Below are 19034 nucleotides of genomic sequence, written 5' to 3' on the forward strand. Positions count from 1 at the left end.
GCACCCAGAACCCCTTGCAACTTCATAGCAACGTGCTAAAAACACTTAGAACACCTTGGCAACCACATAATGTGTTAACACCCACCTAGAACCCTTAGCAACCACATAGCAACACACTAACAACCACCCAGAGAACCCCATGGCAACTTCATAGCAACGTGCTAAAAACACTAAGAACACCTTAGCAACCACATATTGTGTTAACACCCACCTAGAACTAGGGCTGGGCGATATATCGCATGACATTGTTATGCGCATCTCGTCAGTAAAGCCGGTTCCTTGATTAGTAGTAAATCGCCATCACCTGCTTTCAGATGGTGAAAATGAATCACGATAATTAATGCGATATGGCTCAGCTTGTCAGTGAACTACGGCTCTTTGTTGTGAATGCCGCTCCATCTGAAAGCAGGAGATGGCGATTTACTACTAATCAAGGAACCGGCTTTACTGACGAGATGCGCATAACAATGTCATGCGATATATCGCCCAGCCCTACCTAGAACCCTTAGCAACTTCATAGCAACATACTAGAACACTTAGAAACCACATAGCAACGTGCTAACAACCTCCCTGAACCCCTTAGCAACCACATAGCAATGTGCTAATTCACTTAGAACCCCTTAGCAACCACGTAGCAACACACTAGCAACCACCCAGAACACCGCTCACATTTTCGAAAAATCTAGTTGACCAATTTTTTTGTACATGCGTATATTGATTTACTTTTTGTCTGTAAATTTCAGCGAGTTTTTCTCTGCTGCTGCTTCAACAGTCGAACAGCTCAGAGATCCTTCCCATGATGCAACAGAGGCAATATCCCACGTAAGTCTGCTGCGTTGTGGGAAAAGTTTCAGTGGCGTTCATAAAGGTCATGATCCCTCAGTATACAACACTGCATGCTGGGAGGTGAAGTGTCACGACCGTCTGACGTGTAATTTCCTGGGAAAACAACCGTTTTCCAGCTTTGTGTGGGCGGGGTGTCAGGTGACAGGCTTTGACAAGATTCATCGTCCAATCAGAATCAATGACATCCTTTCCGCGGTTAAATAGTGTTTTTTTTTTTTTTTTTTTGCAGTAATGTTCTCTGTATGTGTGTGTGTACAGTGGGAAATTACTGCACACCCTCATCCTGTATGTATTTGTGTATGTGTGTTTGTTTTTTTGTGTGTGTGTGCATTTAGTTTTCTGTTGTGTGCAAGCTTCCTTCCTACTCTGGTTTTATCAGTGGAAAACCTTCAGTGGCTGTTGCAGTATTTTCTTATGGATGGGATGATTGACAGATTAGCTTTGAAAAGCATACTACTTGTGCTAATGTTTCAGTATGCATACTGTGCATAGTATGCTAATTCTCTCCATGGAATGCGCAAAACTTTCAAAGTTCTGAACAAGAATGCAGTAACATTAATAGAACATTTGTTCAAAGGTAACAAACTTTGTACAAAAACTATGTATTCATTGTTATCTGAAACATTTTAGTTAGATGTTCGTGTAGAGGTTTTTTTTTTAATGTTGCTATTTGTTTCAGAGAACATTTAAAAAAAGAAACGTTCTTATGTTTGCAAGATGATAAAATTGAATATTTCCTTAACATTCGCATAACCAAGAAACTACTATTTTTTTGCACATTCAGAAATAATGTTTTCATAACTTAATGGGAGACAAACGTTCTTGGAACATAATTGAGCTAGGCTATATGTGTAGTATGCAGAAATTAGAATGCAAGTATTCCATTAGTTATGGAATTCTGGCTTGCATATTGCAGTAATATTCCATGCATACAGAGCATTCACATATGTATGCATACTGTGAAAAAATAGCACAAATAGTATGGAAGTGCGTTATTATTTCATCGTTCACATCATCTCTCATCTCATTGGTGGTTCTGCTCTCCTGTCCCGCCCCAGGGTGCACGTGGATGGTCCGTTCGGCAGTCCGTCAGAGGAGGTGTTTAATTACGAGGTCAGCGTGTGTGTGGCGGGAGGGATCGGAGTCACGCCGTTCGCCTGTGTTCTACAAGCTCTCTTGTGAGTGGTCAGACAACCTGTCAATCACGCTAACTGTGACATCAGATCATTCTTAAACAACTGGTGCTGTGTTCTAAATGGAAAACACTTGCTTACTACAAACTGCACAGTGCACACTGCATACTGCATTCCTGGAGCTCAAACGGCGGAAACAACGGCAAGGTCATGTGTTCAAATCCCACGTGAATTTATAACATGTGCATAATGCATTATATTTCACTTTGGATAAAAGCATCTGACAAATGCATGCATGTTAAATACAGTAGTCAACATTTGAAGTGGATCAAAACCTTTCATCAAAGTTATACATGAATTTTGAACAATACTCGTTCTTGTCTTAGGACAACTTTGATTAACTTTTTTTGATCCACTAAAAAAGTTGACGACTGTAATATAAAAAAAAAAAAGTTACTTTTTGAAAAGTAAAATGTGAAATGTGAAAATTTGCATTTATGCAAATTCTAATGCAATTTTAATCCAATATGCCTCAGATTTGTCTGTCTGATCAAATAATGTAGAGATGTAAAAAAAAAAAAAGTTTTGATTTATTCATCACACTGTATATAGAAACTCAAAGTGGAATGCATTGCATTGTGGGATGGATCATCCCAGTATCCATGCATACAGAAAAGACTTCATACATGAAAAATAGTGAGTATGGTAGTATGCCATTCAGCGTATAGCCATGTAAAAACCCATGTGTTTAGACTTTTAATGCATTAAAATCCACAGCACAGTGTGTGTGTAAATGTGTTTGTGTGTGTGTGTTGCAGTGATGACTGGCGTCAGTATAAGTTGAGGAGGATGTACTTCATCTGGGTCTGCAGGGACCTTCAGTCCTTCTATTGGTTTGCTGATCTACTGTGTGGCCTTCATGAGAGGGTAAAACACGCACGCACACACACACACACACACACACACACACACACACACACGCAGTGGCTTAAAACACATTTTTGGACACTTAAAAATGTGTGAATGTCATTGTAAAATAATACACAAAATATATATGTTATGAACGTTACTGAAGGCGACACTGCCACCTACTGGCTGATGTTATGCATATGTTAATGTGAGCTGATATCCTGTAACTTCAGTAGTTCTACATATTTACACTATTGAAAAATCCTCTTTAACCCTATAAAGCCTACTGTATCATATTTGATACACAAAAGGCCTGTAAGTGATAAACATGATCAAAACTTTGCTGTACTCACATAATCTACTACATGCCTTCTGTCGTCTGATTGATAGTTTACACTTTGTAGGAAATTAAAGGTCCTTTTATTATAATTGTACTAATGTCCAACTAAAGCTCGTGCTTTACTGTTTTAATCTTTACTGATTTGAATCGATTTTGTGAGAAAAACTTGTATATTGTCAGTAATATTTCAAGATGAACACTTAGAAAGTACTTGAGTACTTTTACTTGAGTATCCAGATATAATTTTTTTTAGAAAAATCACGAGTCTCAAATATGATCATCAGGCTTTTGAGGAAGGTTTATTTGTTGATCTCTCAATCATCACTGTATTGCATTATACGTTTTAAAACTACAGAGCTTTGATCATAAAACTAAGCATTTAAATATGATCTTACCAAGACATTACTAGCAGATATAGAGTGACAAATGATTTTTATGTGCAGTTAATGTCAGTATCTGCTATACTGTTATAAAGATCTCATTCATTTACATTGAAAGGGTCATCATTTCATTTGACTTTTTGTCCATATAAATATCAGCATCTGCACCAAACTGCATATTTTGCTCAGTCTGGGCCTCAAGTTTCCTCCTCGAGTTTGAGCTCCATATTCTTCTTATATCATGAGCCCTAAAAGACTGATAGATCAAATATATTTCAGAAAATGAAACCCTGACTGTTATTTGATTCAGGCTTTACAGGGTTAATAAGAAGTATTCCCGTCTCTGTGTGTGTGTGTGTGTGTGTGTGTGTGTGTGTGTGTGTGTGTGTGTGTGTGTAGCTGTGGCGGGACAATCGTCCAGACTATCTGAATGTCCAGCTTTACCTCAGTAACACTCAGGGATTACAGGTGTGCACTTTCAGCTCATTTCTTTTTAGCTCTTTACTAATATTACCTTCAATTATGCAGTTTGTAGATGCAAGCTCTTCTCATTTCTTTTTTATATTATCAATAGTTTCATTATCAGTTGCATTTCTTCACCTTCTATCGTTATACTGAAGTTTGTCTGTCATTGTGTGTTTTGAAGAGCATTGGTGAGGAACGTTACCGTTTCTTGAGCTCCAGGCTTCGGATTGGTCGACCAAAGTGGAGCCTCCTTTTCCAGGAAATAGGGAGAGCCAATCAGATGTGAGTATGATTAATGCATTTAATGTATTTATGCGGGCCGTTTTAATGATTGCAATAATGAAAAATGATTGTGTGTGTGTGTTTGTCCTGCAGTAAAAAAGTGGGGGTTTTCTGCTGCGGACCCAAAGGGATCTCGAAAGCGTTACACACTCTGTGCAATTCAAACACACACTCAGGAACTGCCTTTGAGTACAACAAAGAGTCCTTCAGCTGAGCGAGCGCAAACTGACCAACTAATGAAGAATGAGGACAAATGCAGATTCATCCTCGTCTACAAACAATCCTCGGACAACTATCCTGAGAGCCAGTAAACCGTGTAGCAAGAGGGAAAATGTGCAGTTTCAGATTCTGCATGTGGAGTTTGTCTACATGAACCCTTAAAAACTCTTCTTCCCGTATAAAATGGGTTAAAGGACTAGTTCACCCAAAGATGAGCATTCTGACATCATTTACTCGCCCTCATGTCATTTCACACGTTTTATTGGCTTTTTATTTGGGTGTATTTTATACCTTTACAAACACAAACTCGCACATAAACCATAAAGTATACATTCTCATTCATTTTAAATATTTATTTTGTATTTTGTACGGCACAATAGTTTTTTGCCATTTGTATTGTTGTTCATATTTTATTATTAAGACTTTATTTGCTCGTGAAAGTGTCCCACATGAACTGCACTCTTATACACACTGCCAATTCATTTAATCACTGATTTGTATTTTTAATATGATTTTATATGCATATTAAATATAAATATACAGTACGTTGAGTGTCACAGTGACTGTTGAAGCACCATAAATCTCATTGGCTCACTAGAGATCAGGGATGAGACCAATACAAGCTCACTGCACAGTGTATACTGTGCACTGTTTATTAACTGCCATGTAAAACATAATGCATTATGCAACAGTATGCATCTCGGATATATTGTTTTGCAATTTAAATCCAATTGTTTTAAAAACAAAAAACTTAAGGAGAAAAGGAGATTTGTGGAAGAAATTGCTTCAGGGTTTGTTCATCGCACTGGAAAGGAAAAGTCAAGGGAAGCGCATTGCATTATGGGATGCACTAGTTTAATCAGGATATTCTGGTTTTATAAGGCACATTTTGTGTACACTACGATTGAAAACTTTGGGGTTAAGATCTTAAGATCTGTTTTTGACAGAAGTCTCTTCTTCTCACCAATGCTGCATTTATTTGATCAAAAACAGTGAAATATAATCACAATTTAAAATAACTGTTTTCTATTTAAATATATTTTAAAATGTAACCGAATATAAAGTTCAAAAGAACAGCATTTATTCGAATTTTTTTTTGTCACTTTTGATCAATTTAAAGCATCCTTGCTGAATAAAAGTATCATTTCTTCTTTTGAACAGTATTGCACATTCTGCAAGATTAGTACGGCCTTGTGTGATTGTAAACGTAGCCCTTGTTGCATGAGTAAACTCGAGCTTTAGAGGCGAGATCTGGTCTCGTGTGTCACATGACCAGGTTAACTGTCCTTTGTCCAGACATTCTAAAACGCTTAACGTGAAAAACGCTTAATGTGGCTTAAAGTACTAACACAGTGTTATTATAAGACCAAACTCAGTAAACATCATACTAATAAAGTATACCATGTACAGAAAAATCGAAGAACCCAGAATATGAACATTTAATTACACATTAAGCGTTTTCCTCCAAAGAACAGTTATAAGAAAACGCTTCATGTGATAAGGTAGTGTTATTAAAGGTGCACTGTGTAATATTTAGGAGGATCTGTTGATAGAAATGCAATATCATATACATAACTATGTTTTCAGTGGTGTATAAAGACCTTACATAATGAACCGTTATGTTTTTATTACCTTAGAATGAGCCATTTCTGTCTACACACACCGCGGGTCCCCTTACATCGTCGTGTTTCTACAGTGGCCCTGAGCGGACAAACGCGTTTCATCACTGTTGTTTTTCTTGCAAGCTAAAGTCCGCGAATAAAACACTGACACAATGACATAACTAACAATAATAATCGCAAAAACATATTGTTTTACTGAATAATTAAGTAAACATAAGTTCTTAATTTATCTTTGTAAAGAAACCTCATTACTTAACTGGCAACTCTCTGCCTTCTCAGACGACGACATCACTTCCTGTCGGCCACCGTAACTTCTGTTGGGTGCAAATCACAACTTCACCACTAGATGCTGCTAAAAATCACACACTGCACCTTTAAAAGACCAAACTCAGTAAACGCCTTATTAATAATCATACTATGTACAAAAATTCTGAATATGAACACAAAACGTTTAATTACATGTTAAGCGTTTTCCTCCTATAGAAAACCGTTTAATGTGTAATTAAATGCGTTGCGTTCCTATTCTGGGCTCATCTGAATTTTTGTACATAGTATGATTATTAATAAGGTGTTTACTGAGTTTGGTCTTTTAATAACACTGTCGATTTTTTTCACGTTAAGCGTTGTAGAATGTCCCCAGTTGTGTGTGTTTTCCCCGTCTGTCCTCGCTAACACACTCAGGTTCACAGTGTGGTCTGGTATGAAGCTGAACCCTCCTCTTCGCTGCTGTTCAGGAGCGGCTGTCTCTCCCCGTATCCCGACGCCTTTCGTCTCTTTGTCCGTCTGCGACACGACACACCGATGATCGTAGCGATGATTCCCGCCACGACGGCCCCCAGGATCCCTGATGCCAGCAGCCAGCCCCAGATCAGCTGAGCTTGCTGAAGATACGGCGTCACAAACTCCTGCATGAACCGCTGACCTGCGACAGATTGAAGCGGATGAAGACGAGGCTAACGGAGGTACCTGGATTTATGCTAATTAGAGCTGGGATCAAATATCCATTTCTTGATCAACCGATATCGATTCTAAAATCCCAAGAATCAATCTTTTAGTCCATCTCTGCTGTGTTTTCAGTTGATGTGTGAACAAAACTTCACTAAACTTAATATTATCTGTAGGCAAGCGCATCTCTCAGCTTTCAAATTCTGTCAATTTTATAATGAAATTCAAACAAATATCGCTGCCTTTGACGCTCTTTAATGTGTCGTGACAGATCGCTGTAGCCGCTTCATCATCTCTTACTCTTGACTACTAGTTACAGCATGAAATAAACATGAATGAACATCAGAAGGTATGTTGAGAGATCATTACTGAAATGCAGGGCTTGACATTAACACCCGCCAACCCGCCAAATGCGGGTGGATTTTGCTCGTGGCGGGTAACGCAGTCACTCCAACTAGCCACTTTGGCGGGTTGAATAATTGTAGTCTTTTCAAAAGGCATCTGAAATAAGTGTGACACTACGACACTACAAATCCCATAGGGCTGTCAACGAATATTCTAAATTCGAATATATATTCGAATAGTTTTAAAAAACAGAATTTCGAAGGTGAAAATTAATATTCGAATGTGGAAAAACGCCCGCGGTAGCAGAGGCGCGGCTGTCTGCTTTGCGAGTGGGCGCGCTGCCTGAGGGATCATTTTATTTAACGTTAAACAGAAACATTTTTGGTGTGAACGCAGCTTGAGGGAGGGCGAGAGAGAGAAAGAGTGCCTGCGAGTGAGCGAGCGAGAGTGAGTGAGGTCTGCGGTCTTGGCCATTAGTTGATTTACTTGTTTTCGTGTAGGTAATACGTTGTCAAATATGTTTAAACTTAAATAAACTACCTATACAAGTAGTTATGTCTCTTTGTATTAATTTGTCCTGTTATTGACGTAATGCGCGTCATTGACAAAATGTGCAACCAGATGTTCGAATAGTTCGAAGATAAGCTATGAGTTTTTTTTAGAGGGAATATTCGAAGGTCATTTTTGAGCAATTTTGACAGCCCTAATGAGTATTGTCGCTAGTGACCGACAACAAAGAATCGAAGAGACAGCTAGCTGCCCTGCTGGAGTTATGTCGTATGCCGGTGGAGCAATGTGGCAACATATAATACATAATACATGGTTTTATTTAAAAAAAGGAGCTTTACACACAACCTTATCAGAGCTAATGATAATGACCTGTATTGTTATATATTTATGTAGTCTTGATTTGGGTGTGTACAGTGGTTTTACATTTAAAAGGGTTGTAAATCTAGTTCAAGTAAAGTTTAGCACGCCATAGTCCACTTTTATCTGGTAATTTCACAACAACAAAAATGTGGCTAGTAAAAATGCTGTGTGGCTAGTAACTTTGGAAAACCACTAGCCACATTGGCTAGTGAGGAAAAAAGTTAATGTCAAGCCCTGCTGAAATGTATCATGTCTCATATAATCGCTTAATCAGTGTTTTAACCGCAAAAAGACCTCAGTAAAAGCTATTTATAGTTGGCTAGAAAAATACACTATTGAGGAGCATTTTGCTAAATAAATGTACTATATTACATATTCATTATATTTTTACCCTTAAAGGAACACTTCGACTTTTTGGGACTTTAGCTTATTCACCGTATCCCTCAGAGTTAGATTAGTCCATACATATCTTTTTCATCTCCGTGCGTGCTGTAACTCTGTTTGACGCACCCACCGCTAGCCTAGCTTAGCACAAAGACTGGATGTAAATGGCTACAGCTAGCATACTAATCCCAATAAGTGACAAAATAATGGCAACATTTTCCTATTTACATGTTGTGATCTGTATAGTCACAGTGTGTACAAATAACAAGGTCATATGAGACACAGAAATTTTTTAAACGTTTAAATACTGGGTACTATTTTCTCAGAAGGCAAAGCACTGCTACTTGGGCGGAGTGATGAGCGCAACACCCAAAAAGCGCCGTGGTGAGGAGCAGAGAGTTCGCTCAGAGTTGGAGTAATAGAGTCAGTAATTACTAGATAGTAAATGCAAAGTTTACAATCATGGGTGTTCGCTGTATTGTAAAGAGCTGCGACAATAAACAGGGGAATTCCAACCAAAAACGCTGACCTGATGAATCAATGGCTACTTGCTCTAGATATAGATCCAAACACACCTGTAGACATCATCAAGGACTATCGCGTTTGCTCAGAACATTTCACTGAGGACGACTATTTTGAAAAAATTTAATTTGCCACACGGAGCATGAAACATGCTGAAAGATAACGTTACGGCCATCCCATCGATAGTAAAGACAGGACAAAGCGGATCACCTGCGGCTGCGGTAAGTGTTCCGTTATGTTTTTAGATGACTAGCCTACTGTTACAGTGCCATTAGCTAACATTAGATGTAATGTAACCTTCGTGACACTATTACATGAATAGGGTGCTCACTATATATTACAGTTGTTCCCGGGCTCCATGTATCCCCTGTAATGTTAGTATTGTGTTGTCACAAACGCGCTCTATCGCCCCAGTAACAAATAAGCGGCGCTAAAGGTAACTTTCAGGACTGAAGCCTTCAACTTGCTAATGAATTGGAGGGTGGTATGGGCAGTTTTCATTTTTGAGAAACAGTGACCTTGTTTGTGAAATAGTAGGCTACTCCTGTTCTGATTCTCCCCTCGACCTCAGTCTGTTCGGCATCTTGTCTATCAGCTTCCAAAGTTTGTAACTCCTCGTCTGTGTATTCTGGCTCAAAACGATATGGTTCTGGATCTTGGTTTGATACCAAATAAAAATCCTCTGACAATTCATCAAAGTCAGCCATGATCACGAATCACGTTCGCTACTAGCTAGTCACGTTGGTTTTGTTGACGGAACGGTGCTTCTCGGGTGCTGCGCTCATCACTCCGCCCAAGTAGCAGTGCTTTGCCTTCTGAGAAAATAGTTCCCAGTATTTAAACGTTTAAAAAATGTCTGTGTCTCATATGACCTTGTTATTTGTACACACTGTGACTATACAAATCACAACATGTAAATAGGAAAATGTTGGCGTTATTTAGTCACTTATTGGGATTAGTATGCTAGCTGTAGCCATTTACATCCAGTCTTTGTGCTAAGCTAGGCTAGCGGTGGGTGCGTCAAACAGACTTAAAGCACGCACGGAGATGAAAAAGGTATGTATGGACTGATCTCACTCTGGGGGATACGGTGAATAAGCTAAAGTCCCAAAAAGTCGGCGTGTTCCTTTAACCTGTTCTTTAATATAATCCATTTGTATAAATCGGCCATGAAAAAAATGCCTTATGACGGCCACTATTTAATTGTTTGTATTTCAAAAATGAATTGGAGAAGACATAATTATGTCACTCAAAAGTTATTATAGCTATAATTATTAAAACCGTCTTGTGTGAAATTGAAATGTTTGTACACACATCAGTTGCGTAAACACAGCTGCGAAGTAGTCTAAATTAATTAGGGCTTAACAGTTTTACTATTCAGATTCAATTTAGACCAATCTACCTTTTTATGCAACTGACTTAAGAAACGTTATGACCAGTCTTATTTAAATGTAACCACCATGTTGAGAAAAATTGACATGTAAAATATATCCAAATTAATCGATATCAAATCGAATCGAATGGAGAAATGTGTGTTAATGCCCAGCCCTAACACTAATAACTCACGTGGGTCCAGTAAATATGAATATTCATATCCCAGGGCTTTAGTGGACAGGAAGTAATCTCCGTTTCTGTAGAGAGGGATGAAGGGGACCATGAAGTATCCGTCGTTGTGTCCGATCGGGGCGTTGGCGGTCGGGTAGTGTGTGCGGGGGGGCTGGTGTCTCCTCAGCCACTGCTCAAAGATGCTGAAACACAGAAGAACAACAGATGCAATCAGAACATCAACGGGAAACATCGTCCAGTTGTGGAGGACTATCATATTTGTGCTCATCATACCTGCAAATTCAGCACCTTTCGGTGTAATTCGCCCTCTTATATTAAAAATCAAGCTTAGCGTTAGTTCTGGCAGGTCACGTTAGTCAAGTTGCATCAGCTGACTCTCAGCTGATCCACGTCTACCTATAGGAACACGACGCCTATCATCCATATATAAGCTCCTTCAGTGTTATTATCAACAGCTATCGTGTTTCTCAGGAGCGAATTACCCTCCTCCCTCCCCAGCTCCACCTCTCTCAGTCAGGATTTGGCATTGTGATTCCCCTTGAATCAGAATAAATTCTCAAATTATGTTGTACTTAAAATCTTGAATTAATGATATCTGCATACATTCATGTTGGTTCTGTTCTGTTTATTGCTGCTCTTATTCATGCTAGGCTCAGGGAGTTCTTGCCCAGAACAGAACCATACCGCCAGTCCGAACTGTATGCTAATTGTCAATCGTATTTGGCGATAGTGGTCCTGACAGAATAGGCCATTTTGATGTGATTAGTGCAGAAGGGTTTTTATTTGAGTGTGTATCTGAAGGGAACTGACTGTCTTCATCTCGCCTCTGTTTGATGCCTAATAAGCAGCGCTGCTTTGAGGACAGAAGTAACCACTGTATTTTGTAACACTTACTATTTAACATTTAATTGTTATATTCTTATACCCATTGAAAACCCCTAATCTTTGAAAAGCTAATAATTCAATCTTAGAAATATTAAATAAAAAGAAGTAATATAAAATAAATATAATACAAATTAAAACTCATTAAAAAAGATGTATATCATATATCATATATATATACGGACACAACGATCAAGCAGCACAACGTATATATATATATGATATTTACAAGTTTTATGATATGAGGCGTCATTCAGGACTAATGCACAGTTTTATGAGTGAGTGATGCATCAAAATACCATTGAAATGTTGGCTACACAATGTGTGTGTGTGCGTGTGCGAGTGTACGTGTATGTTTGCAAGTGTGTGTTTGTGTGTGTGTGTGTGTGTGTATGCAAGTGTGTGAGTGTACATGTTTGTGTGTTTATGCGAGTGTTTGTGTGTGTGAGTGTTCGTGTGTGTGTGTAGGTGAGGTGTAGGTAGTCAGATTTGCGGACTACATAAGAACAAGGCCAAAAAACTGACAAGATATTGCTCTGTATCAGCAGTAACTGGTAGCCTCTACATATGGAGGCGTAGGTGCCACCTTTACCCTTAATGTGCATAATGGACTGAGATATTAGCTGCTGTTGTACACCTTTCTGCCAAATTTGGATTATGCCATGATATATGCTTATCTTTTAATTCAAATAAAGAATTTAAATGTGTGTATCCGAGTGTGTGAGTGTGTGTTTGTGTGTGTGTGAGTGTGTGTTTGTTTGTGTATGCAAATGTGTGAGTGAACATGTTTGAGTGAGTGTTTGTGTGTGTGTGTGTGTGTGTGTGTGTGTGTGTGTGTGTGTGTGTGTGTGTGTGTGTGTGTATGCGAGTGTGTGAGTGTACGTGTGTGTGTGTGTGTGTGTGTGTGTGTGTGTGTCTGCGTGTGCGAGTGTGCGTGTATGTTTGCAAGTGTGTGTTTGTGTGTGTATGCAAGTGTGTGAGTGTACATGTTTGTGTGTTTATGCGAGTGTTTGTGTGTGTGAGTGTTTGTGTGTTGTGTGTAGGCGAGTGTGAGTGTGTGTATCCGAGTGTATGAGTGTGTGTTTGTGTGTGTGTGAGTGTGTGTTTGTTTGTGTATGCGAATGTGTGAGTGAACGTTTGAGTGAGTGTGTGTGTTGTGTGTGTGTGTGTGTATGCGAGTGTGTGAGTGTACGTGTATGTGTGTGTGTGTGTGTGTGTGTGTGTGTGAGTGTGTGTGTGTGTACATGTTTGTGTGTGTGTATGCGAGTGTGTGTGAGTGTTTGAGTGTGTGTGTGTGTGTGTGTGCATGCATTTTACCTATCAATAAAGGCATGATGTAAAATAAAAATGGGGTCGTTGGCGGAGCCCTGCACTGAAGACATGGACCCGTTCATGAAGACGTGTAGAGAGTTGTGCATCAAACTCCGGCCTGTGACTGCCAACCCCGTCTCAGGACTCGCAAAACCTGCACAGGGGAGACGTGTTCAGTGTGTACAGCCTGATGTGTTCATCTCTACACACTCCAAACACACTCACCCTCCAGCGTGTTCCTGAAGCTCATGTTGGCCCGTCGGTCCATCTGTCCCGTCTCGTACTGCGTCAGGCTCAGGACCGACTCCACGTCAGCGGAGCTGGGCAGCCGCGGGACACGGGTGCGGTCGTGGTTACCAGGGTTACGGAGTAACGGTCCCTCTGGCGACCCGTCACACAAAACCTCACGAAGGTTGTAGTCTTCGGGCTGAGAACAGATCACCTGCACAGGTATAGTGGACACTTATTAACGGGATACTTCACCTCTGGAAAGATGAATGTGTATTTAAATTGGGTCATTTATGTAGTAGAAGTGTGAAATTATTTTAGAAGTTGGTGTCTTCTAGACTGAGAAAAGCCAGAAAATGTATTTTTGGCTCATGTGGATGAAAGACAACAACTCCCAGAATGCACTTGCTTCACTGCCCTACGAGGACACTCCCAAACCACGCCTACCGGTTACAGAGGGCAGTGTCGGAAGAAATGATACAGCTAGGCTACTAGTCGACTCGAAACTGAAAAGACGGCGTTTTATCGTGAGATCCCCCTATGGGCGAGTTGAAGACATGCAGAACGAGCTCCTCCTACTGGCTGTAGTCTCTCGCCTCTGGACAAAAAAGCCTCTGATGAGCGAAATGACGATTTGAATCAGAGTTTTTTTCCAGACACACAATACAGAAATCTCTCGTCTCAGGGGGACATGAGGGAGGGAAGCATGGTCATTCGAAAATACTACCGGGTTTCTACTGATACAAAGCGTAATGCTAATCCGCGACGTATCCCTTTAACACCAGTAGGCCGAAACTATAAGGGTTCAATGTGTGAATCTCAGGAACATGATTGGGCCATATTTTACCTGAAAATCAAAAGAAGTAATACTTTCATTCAGCAAGGTTGCATTAAATTGATCAAAAGTGACAGTAAAGATGTTTATAATGTTACAAAAGATTGTATTTCAAATAAATACTGTTCGTTTGAACTTTCTATTCATCAAAGAATCCTTTAAAATATGAAGCAGCACAACTGTTTTCAACATTGATTATAATCAGAAATGTTTCTTGAGCATCAAATCATCATATTAGACTGATTTCTGAAGGATCATGTGACACTGAAGACTGGAGTAATGATGCTGAAAATTCAGCTTTGATCACAGGAATAAATTACATTTTACAATATATTCACATAGAAAACAGCTATTTTAAATTGTAATAATATTTCACTGTTTTTACTGTATTTTTGATCAGATAAATGCAGCGTTGGTGAGCAGAAGAGAAAAAAAAGTATTTTTAAACGTATTTATTTAAGTTTTAAAACAATAAATAATGAAAATAAATATAATGAAAACATTATTTAGTAAATAAAAAATGTAATGAATAAAAATAGGACTATAAGGATTTGTTTCGCTGTGACATTATTTTCATGATAATTAAGATCAATTTCATTTTTGTCATCATTACAATAATGCAAATCAAACCAGTGCCTATTTTACTGTAAAAACATGCAGTTGTGAATGTGTTTGAAAGCCTGTGGTTTTCCCGAAGGTCATGAGGGAAACCTGGCCATCTCGATGACTAATGCTGCTCGTTTCCCGAATGTTAATTGGATGGCGTCTCACCTCCTGCTGGTCAAAGAGGCGTACGAACGCCTACGCTCACAGAAGAAGAGGAGCGAGAGAGAAGGAGGAAACACCAGGACTTTCTCGTCCAAAAATCACTGCCATGATACCAGTGGATTATGGGTGTTTGCCAAGAACCACTAAAAGCCTGACAGAAGCCTTTAAGGCTCTATAAAGAAGCGTTGGCTCTTGTGAGCGGGTCAGCACTGGGGTTAATGGATGTTTTAGGGGCCAGACACACTCGTGACCCACTACACCCGAACTTCACCGTCAGGCGTTTCACAGCGCTGCGCTGGAGGCGGCGTCACACAATCACACCTTTATACACACAAGGGAATGTGTGACGTCAGAACCGCTCTAGATGGGTTCACTAAACTAAAGTTATATGACCAAAGCCCAGTCACACGGCTAATCAGCTCTTTTCAGCGAATCACACTCTCTCTTTTGTTCCTATAGACCTGCACTGAACATGTGGAGGATGCTAAAAGAGAAGAAAATTAAATAAGATATATTTAAAAATCCTTTATTGATCAGATTTAATGTATTTGTTTTTTTAATTTGTTTATTACGCTACATTCTTTATAAACTGACAAAACAAGTATTGCAATTTGCAAATGAACTCCAAAAATCATTGCAATATTTGTTTTTAATTGAAAAAATATTTATTTTCAGTTGAGATTTATCTATTTATCATTTTTTTATTTTAATAAATGTTTTTATTTAAAAAATTTTTTTATTATTATTATCAGCATGCAACAATTTGAATGACCTTATACAATTCTGTAGTGTTTTTTCCGATGTAATATCCACGTACATTTTCTATAATACAATCTAAGAAAGAACTTACTCATGATTAATAGAGGGATAAGCTGAACAAAATGTATTTAATCTATTCAATTATTCATTTATTTTTTATTATAATTTTAGTTAAAATATTGTTTATTTATTTAAATTTTTTCACTTTACTTCACTTTTCACAATCCTGAAAAGGGACTTAAATGCATTTAAAATAATATTACAGACTATTATCTAGCCTCAATTACATAACTTTCCCTTGTCTGAATGTAATGCTTTCACTACGTTCACTCGTTTGCCCGAGAGCTACTATAAAAACATGATGATTTGGGGATTTTAGTTTAGTTTTGTGTGTCTGCAAGAGAAAACAAGCATTTGTGTAATTGGGTTTGCCAATTCCAAATGAATAAAACAAACATTACTAGAGGGATAAATGACTAAACATACTGTATTCTTGAGTGAGAATGTGAAGTGAATTTGTTTTCATGTCTACATGTAAAAATTATGTACATTTTTTAAAACTTGCATCTTGGAACCGATTTCAACGTTTGCATTCTCAAGCCTCCAAACACTGTTGTCATGCAAATGAACGTCCAGAACGCATCAAAAGTTTTTTGTTTTCAGGTAAACGGTGTCGTGTAAGTGGCAACTAAGTTAATAACTAATGATCTTTGCAACAGAAGTGAATCAATCAAAAACGTACTGATGTGAAGCCAAATCAATCTCTGTTACTGTAATTTCCTATTATCACTGTAAAGCTGCTTTGAAACAATCTATATTGTTAAAAGCGCTATATAAATGAAAGTGACTTGTCTTTAGGGCTGTGTAATGATTAATCACAATTAATCACATGCAAAATAAAAGTTTGTGTTTACATAATATATATGTGTGTGTGCTGTGTATAATTATTCTGTATACATAAATACATTTATTTGAGAAATATTTGCATGTATATACTGTATATATATATTAGAGATGCACCGATTGATCGGCTGGTGACCGGAATTGGCCGATTTTCACGTGATCGGCCATGACCGGCGACCGGCCGGTCAGTCTGACATATGCCGATTTTATGCCGGTCAAATGCACTCGGGCGCCGCCGCCGCCGCATGATTAACCTTTTGAGCGGTACGGTCTCATATATGGGATTTTTATTTCTGTGGCCCTGAGAGTACGGTGCCACATTTAGAATGTTCAGTGACGTCGCATAACTGCCAGATTCAAACTGTGCTTTCGCGTGTTGGCTGGCGCTGAGCCAGATTCGGACGCGTTCAGCGCTGTCATATATCACAACTAAGCAGTGTTTACTCTATTCTTCTCAGTTCACCGGCCACTTTCTTGCATTTATTTCGGGAGAAACTGATGAATTCACGTGCTGTAAATCCGACTGACAGGACAACATTGCGGCGCCCATCTCATGTTATAGATCAAGATTATTTATAAAGGTTTTTAATCGACCAACCACACTCACTTACACGTATTTGAGAATAGGAATATCAGATAGGCTAGTTGATGACATGGTAAGCAAGTTTGTGAATATTTTGAATAAAAAAGGAAAAGCGAAATAAAAGCGACACATCTGTCATACAGTATTATTGTGGCTGCGGTGTATCGCCTGACGCGTCGCCATGGAAACATTAAAGGGAACGTTCGCCTTGAAAAAACTCACTCAGGGAGTGTGGGGTGGGGGTGTCAGTTAAAATATTTTAAACTTATGCGTGAAAGGGTTAAAGAAAAGATTGAAAATAAATATTTGTGTGTGCTGTAAAGTGGTTAGAAAGAAATTTAATCGGAATCGGCTAAAATCGGTATCGGCAGGTCAAACTCAATGAAAAATCGGAAATCGGAATCGGCCTAGAAAATTGTAATCGGTGCATCTCTAATATATATTTTATATAAATATAAATATTTCATATCTAAATAAAAAATGCATGCATGTGTGTGCATTTATATACACACAATAATTATACACAGCACACACACATATATATGTAAACACAAACTTTTATTTTGCATGTGATTAATCATGATAATCGTGACGTGACTTTACCTTCCAGGAGGAGAACACCGAGGACGGGCTGATCAGGTTTGGGTTGAGAGGACTGCGCCCCCCCATCAGCTCGTCCACACACACCTGGCAGTCCTGCGCGTCCCGCCAGTCCCAGTACGGGATGGTGAAGTTAAAGTCCCCGGTCAGCTTGCGGATCTCATGCTCCCAGAACAGCAGGTAAACCCGGTGCCAGGGCAGGAACGCGGCAGACTCGTGCGCGAAATCGATATCGGCCCACACGTTCCCGGGACCCCCGAGCAGCGCGTCACGGGACACGTAATAATGCATCCAGACGAACAAATCGTACACGCTGATGTCTGCAAACATGGGGGTCGAACCGTTGTTCATCTGCGCGTACGTGCCCGTCGCGATCATGTAATCGGGGCTGATCGTGTTCTTCGCCAGGTTTAGGTACGAGATGAACCTCTGCCTTTCGGACACGGACAACTGGAAGATGTTCCTGCGGACGGACTCCCGTCTTTCCCCGCAATTCCCACCGAAGAACCCGAACTTGCACTCGCCGCAGTCGAAGCCCATGTAGTTCCCGGCGCAGCGGCAGGTTTGGTTGTAAAACACCAGAGGCCAGCGCTCACGGTCGTCCACGTCTGAATGAGGGAACTGAGGCCCGTCGGGGACATCGGACACGGTGACGTCCTGGCAGAAGCCTCGACCCGAAAGGGATCCGCACACCGAACCATCACCCGGCCAAACCGGACAGCAGCGCTTGCTCTGCAGGACGTCCCGTGAAGTGCAAGGCCGAGGAAACTGCTGGAGAGACTGACCGAAGAGCTGAATGAAGAAGAACACAAGCAGAGCGAGAGACATGATGAGCTTCATAAAGAGAGTGAGACACGTTAGACACGGAGATCCTCATCCAGCTCTCTTTCTCTTTACACACTCCCTCCTTCACACACACACACACACACACACAGCGTATCACATGCTAGGGATGAAAGCGGTGACCCCCGCTCGCGTTTAGTCTCGGGACTCTGTGGAATGCTTGCGCTCGAGTCGAGCGTGAGATCATTTCATTTACAGTTCGGGAAGGAACTCCTTTCATGAAAGATCATTCATTTTAATTCAATTACCAGCCGAAATGAGCAAAGTCAACACAGTTTGTAAGGGTTTGCCTTTGCGTTTACGCCAACAACCTGTTGGTGTGTAATTGAGTTGGAAATCAAGCTCGTTTTATGCATTATATAACCATCAAATGTTAGCAAGTTTAAATGCGTATTTGACTTCTCTTCTAATGTAATTGTCATATAAACTACTATTCAAAAGTTTGGGGTCAGTAAGATTTGAAGTCTCATCTGCTCAACAAGGCTTCATTTATC

General features: G+C 39.7%; 2 protein-coding genes across 5 annotated transcripts in view; one reads left to right on the forward strand and one right to left on the reverse strand.

The window, feature by feature from the left end:
* Positions 1–6594, forward strand: part of nox4 (NADPH oxidase 4) — a 21766-nt gene extending 15172 nt beyond the window's left edge. For all 4 annotated transcript variants that reach the window (XM_084418619.1, XM_084418620.1, XM_084418622.1 and 1 more), the window contains 6 exons: positions 744–822; positions 1905–2024; positions 2798–2906; positions 4008–4076; positions 4255–4355; positions 4449–6594. In XM_084418619.1, coding sequence (XP_084274745.1) covers positions 744–822; positions 1905–2024; positions 2798–2906; positions 4008–4076; positions 4255–4355; positions 4449–4569 — 599 coding nt within the window. In that variant the 3' untranslated portion in view covers positions 4570–6594. The remainder of the gene's footprint in view (positions 1–743; positions 823–1904; positions 2025–2797; positions 2907–4007; positions 4077–4254; positions 4356–4448) is intronic.
* Positions 6595–6609: 15 nt separating this feature from the next.
* Positions 6610–18556, reverse strand: tyr (tyrosinase). The gene is made up of 5 exons (XM_084418623.1): positions 17701–18556; positions 13247–13463; positions 13028–13175; positions 10829–11010; positions 6610–7118 (listed from the first exon to the last, which is right to left on the reverse strand). The coding sequence occupies exons 1-5, from the start codon at positions 18535–18537 to the stop codon at positions 6880–6882; spliced, it is 1623 nt and encodes a 540-aa protein (XP_084274749.1). The 5' UTR covers positions 18538–18556; the 3' UTR covers positions 6610–6879.
* Between the last annotated feature and the right edge of the window lie 478 nt (positions 18557–19034).

This window comes from Rutilus rutilus, assembly GCF_951802725.1.
Source record: "Rutilus rutilus genome assembly, chromosome: 9".
NCBI lineage: Eukaryota > Metazoa > Chordata > Actinopteri > Cypriniformes > Leuciscidae > Rutilus > Rutilus rutilus.

Bases quoted from the DNA above. Each gene is read 5' to 3' on its own strand.
- tyr (XM_084418623.1), bottom strand. From the start codon at position 18,537: ATGAAGCTCATCATGTCTCTCGCTCTGCTTGTGTTCTTCTTCATTCAG. The intron at 13,176-13,246 runs GTGAGTGTGTTT...TCCCCTGTGCAG, and splicing joins CTTCAGGAACACGCTGGAGG to GTTTTGCGAGTCCTGAGACG. The intron at 11,011-13,027 runs GTAAAATGCATG...TCTGTGTTTCAG, and splicing joins CATCATGCCTTTATTGATAG to CATCTTTGAGCAGTGGCTGA.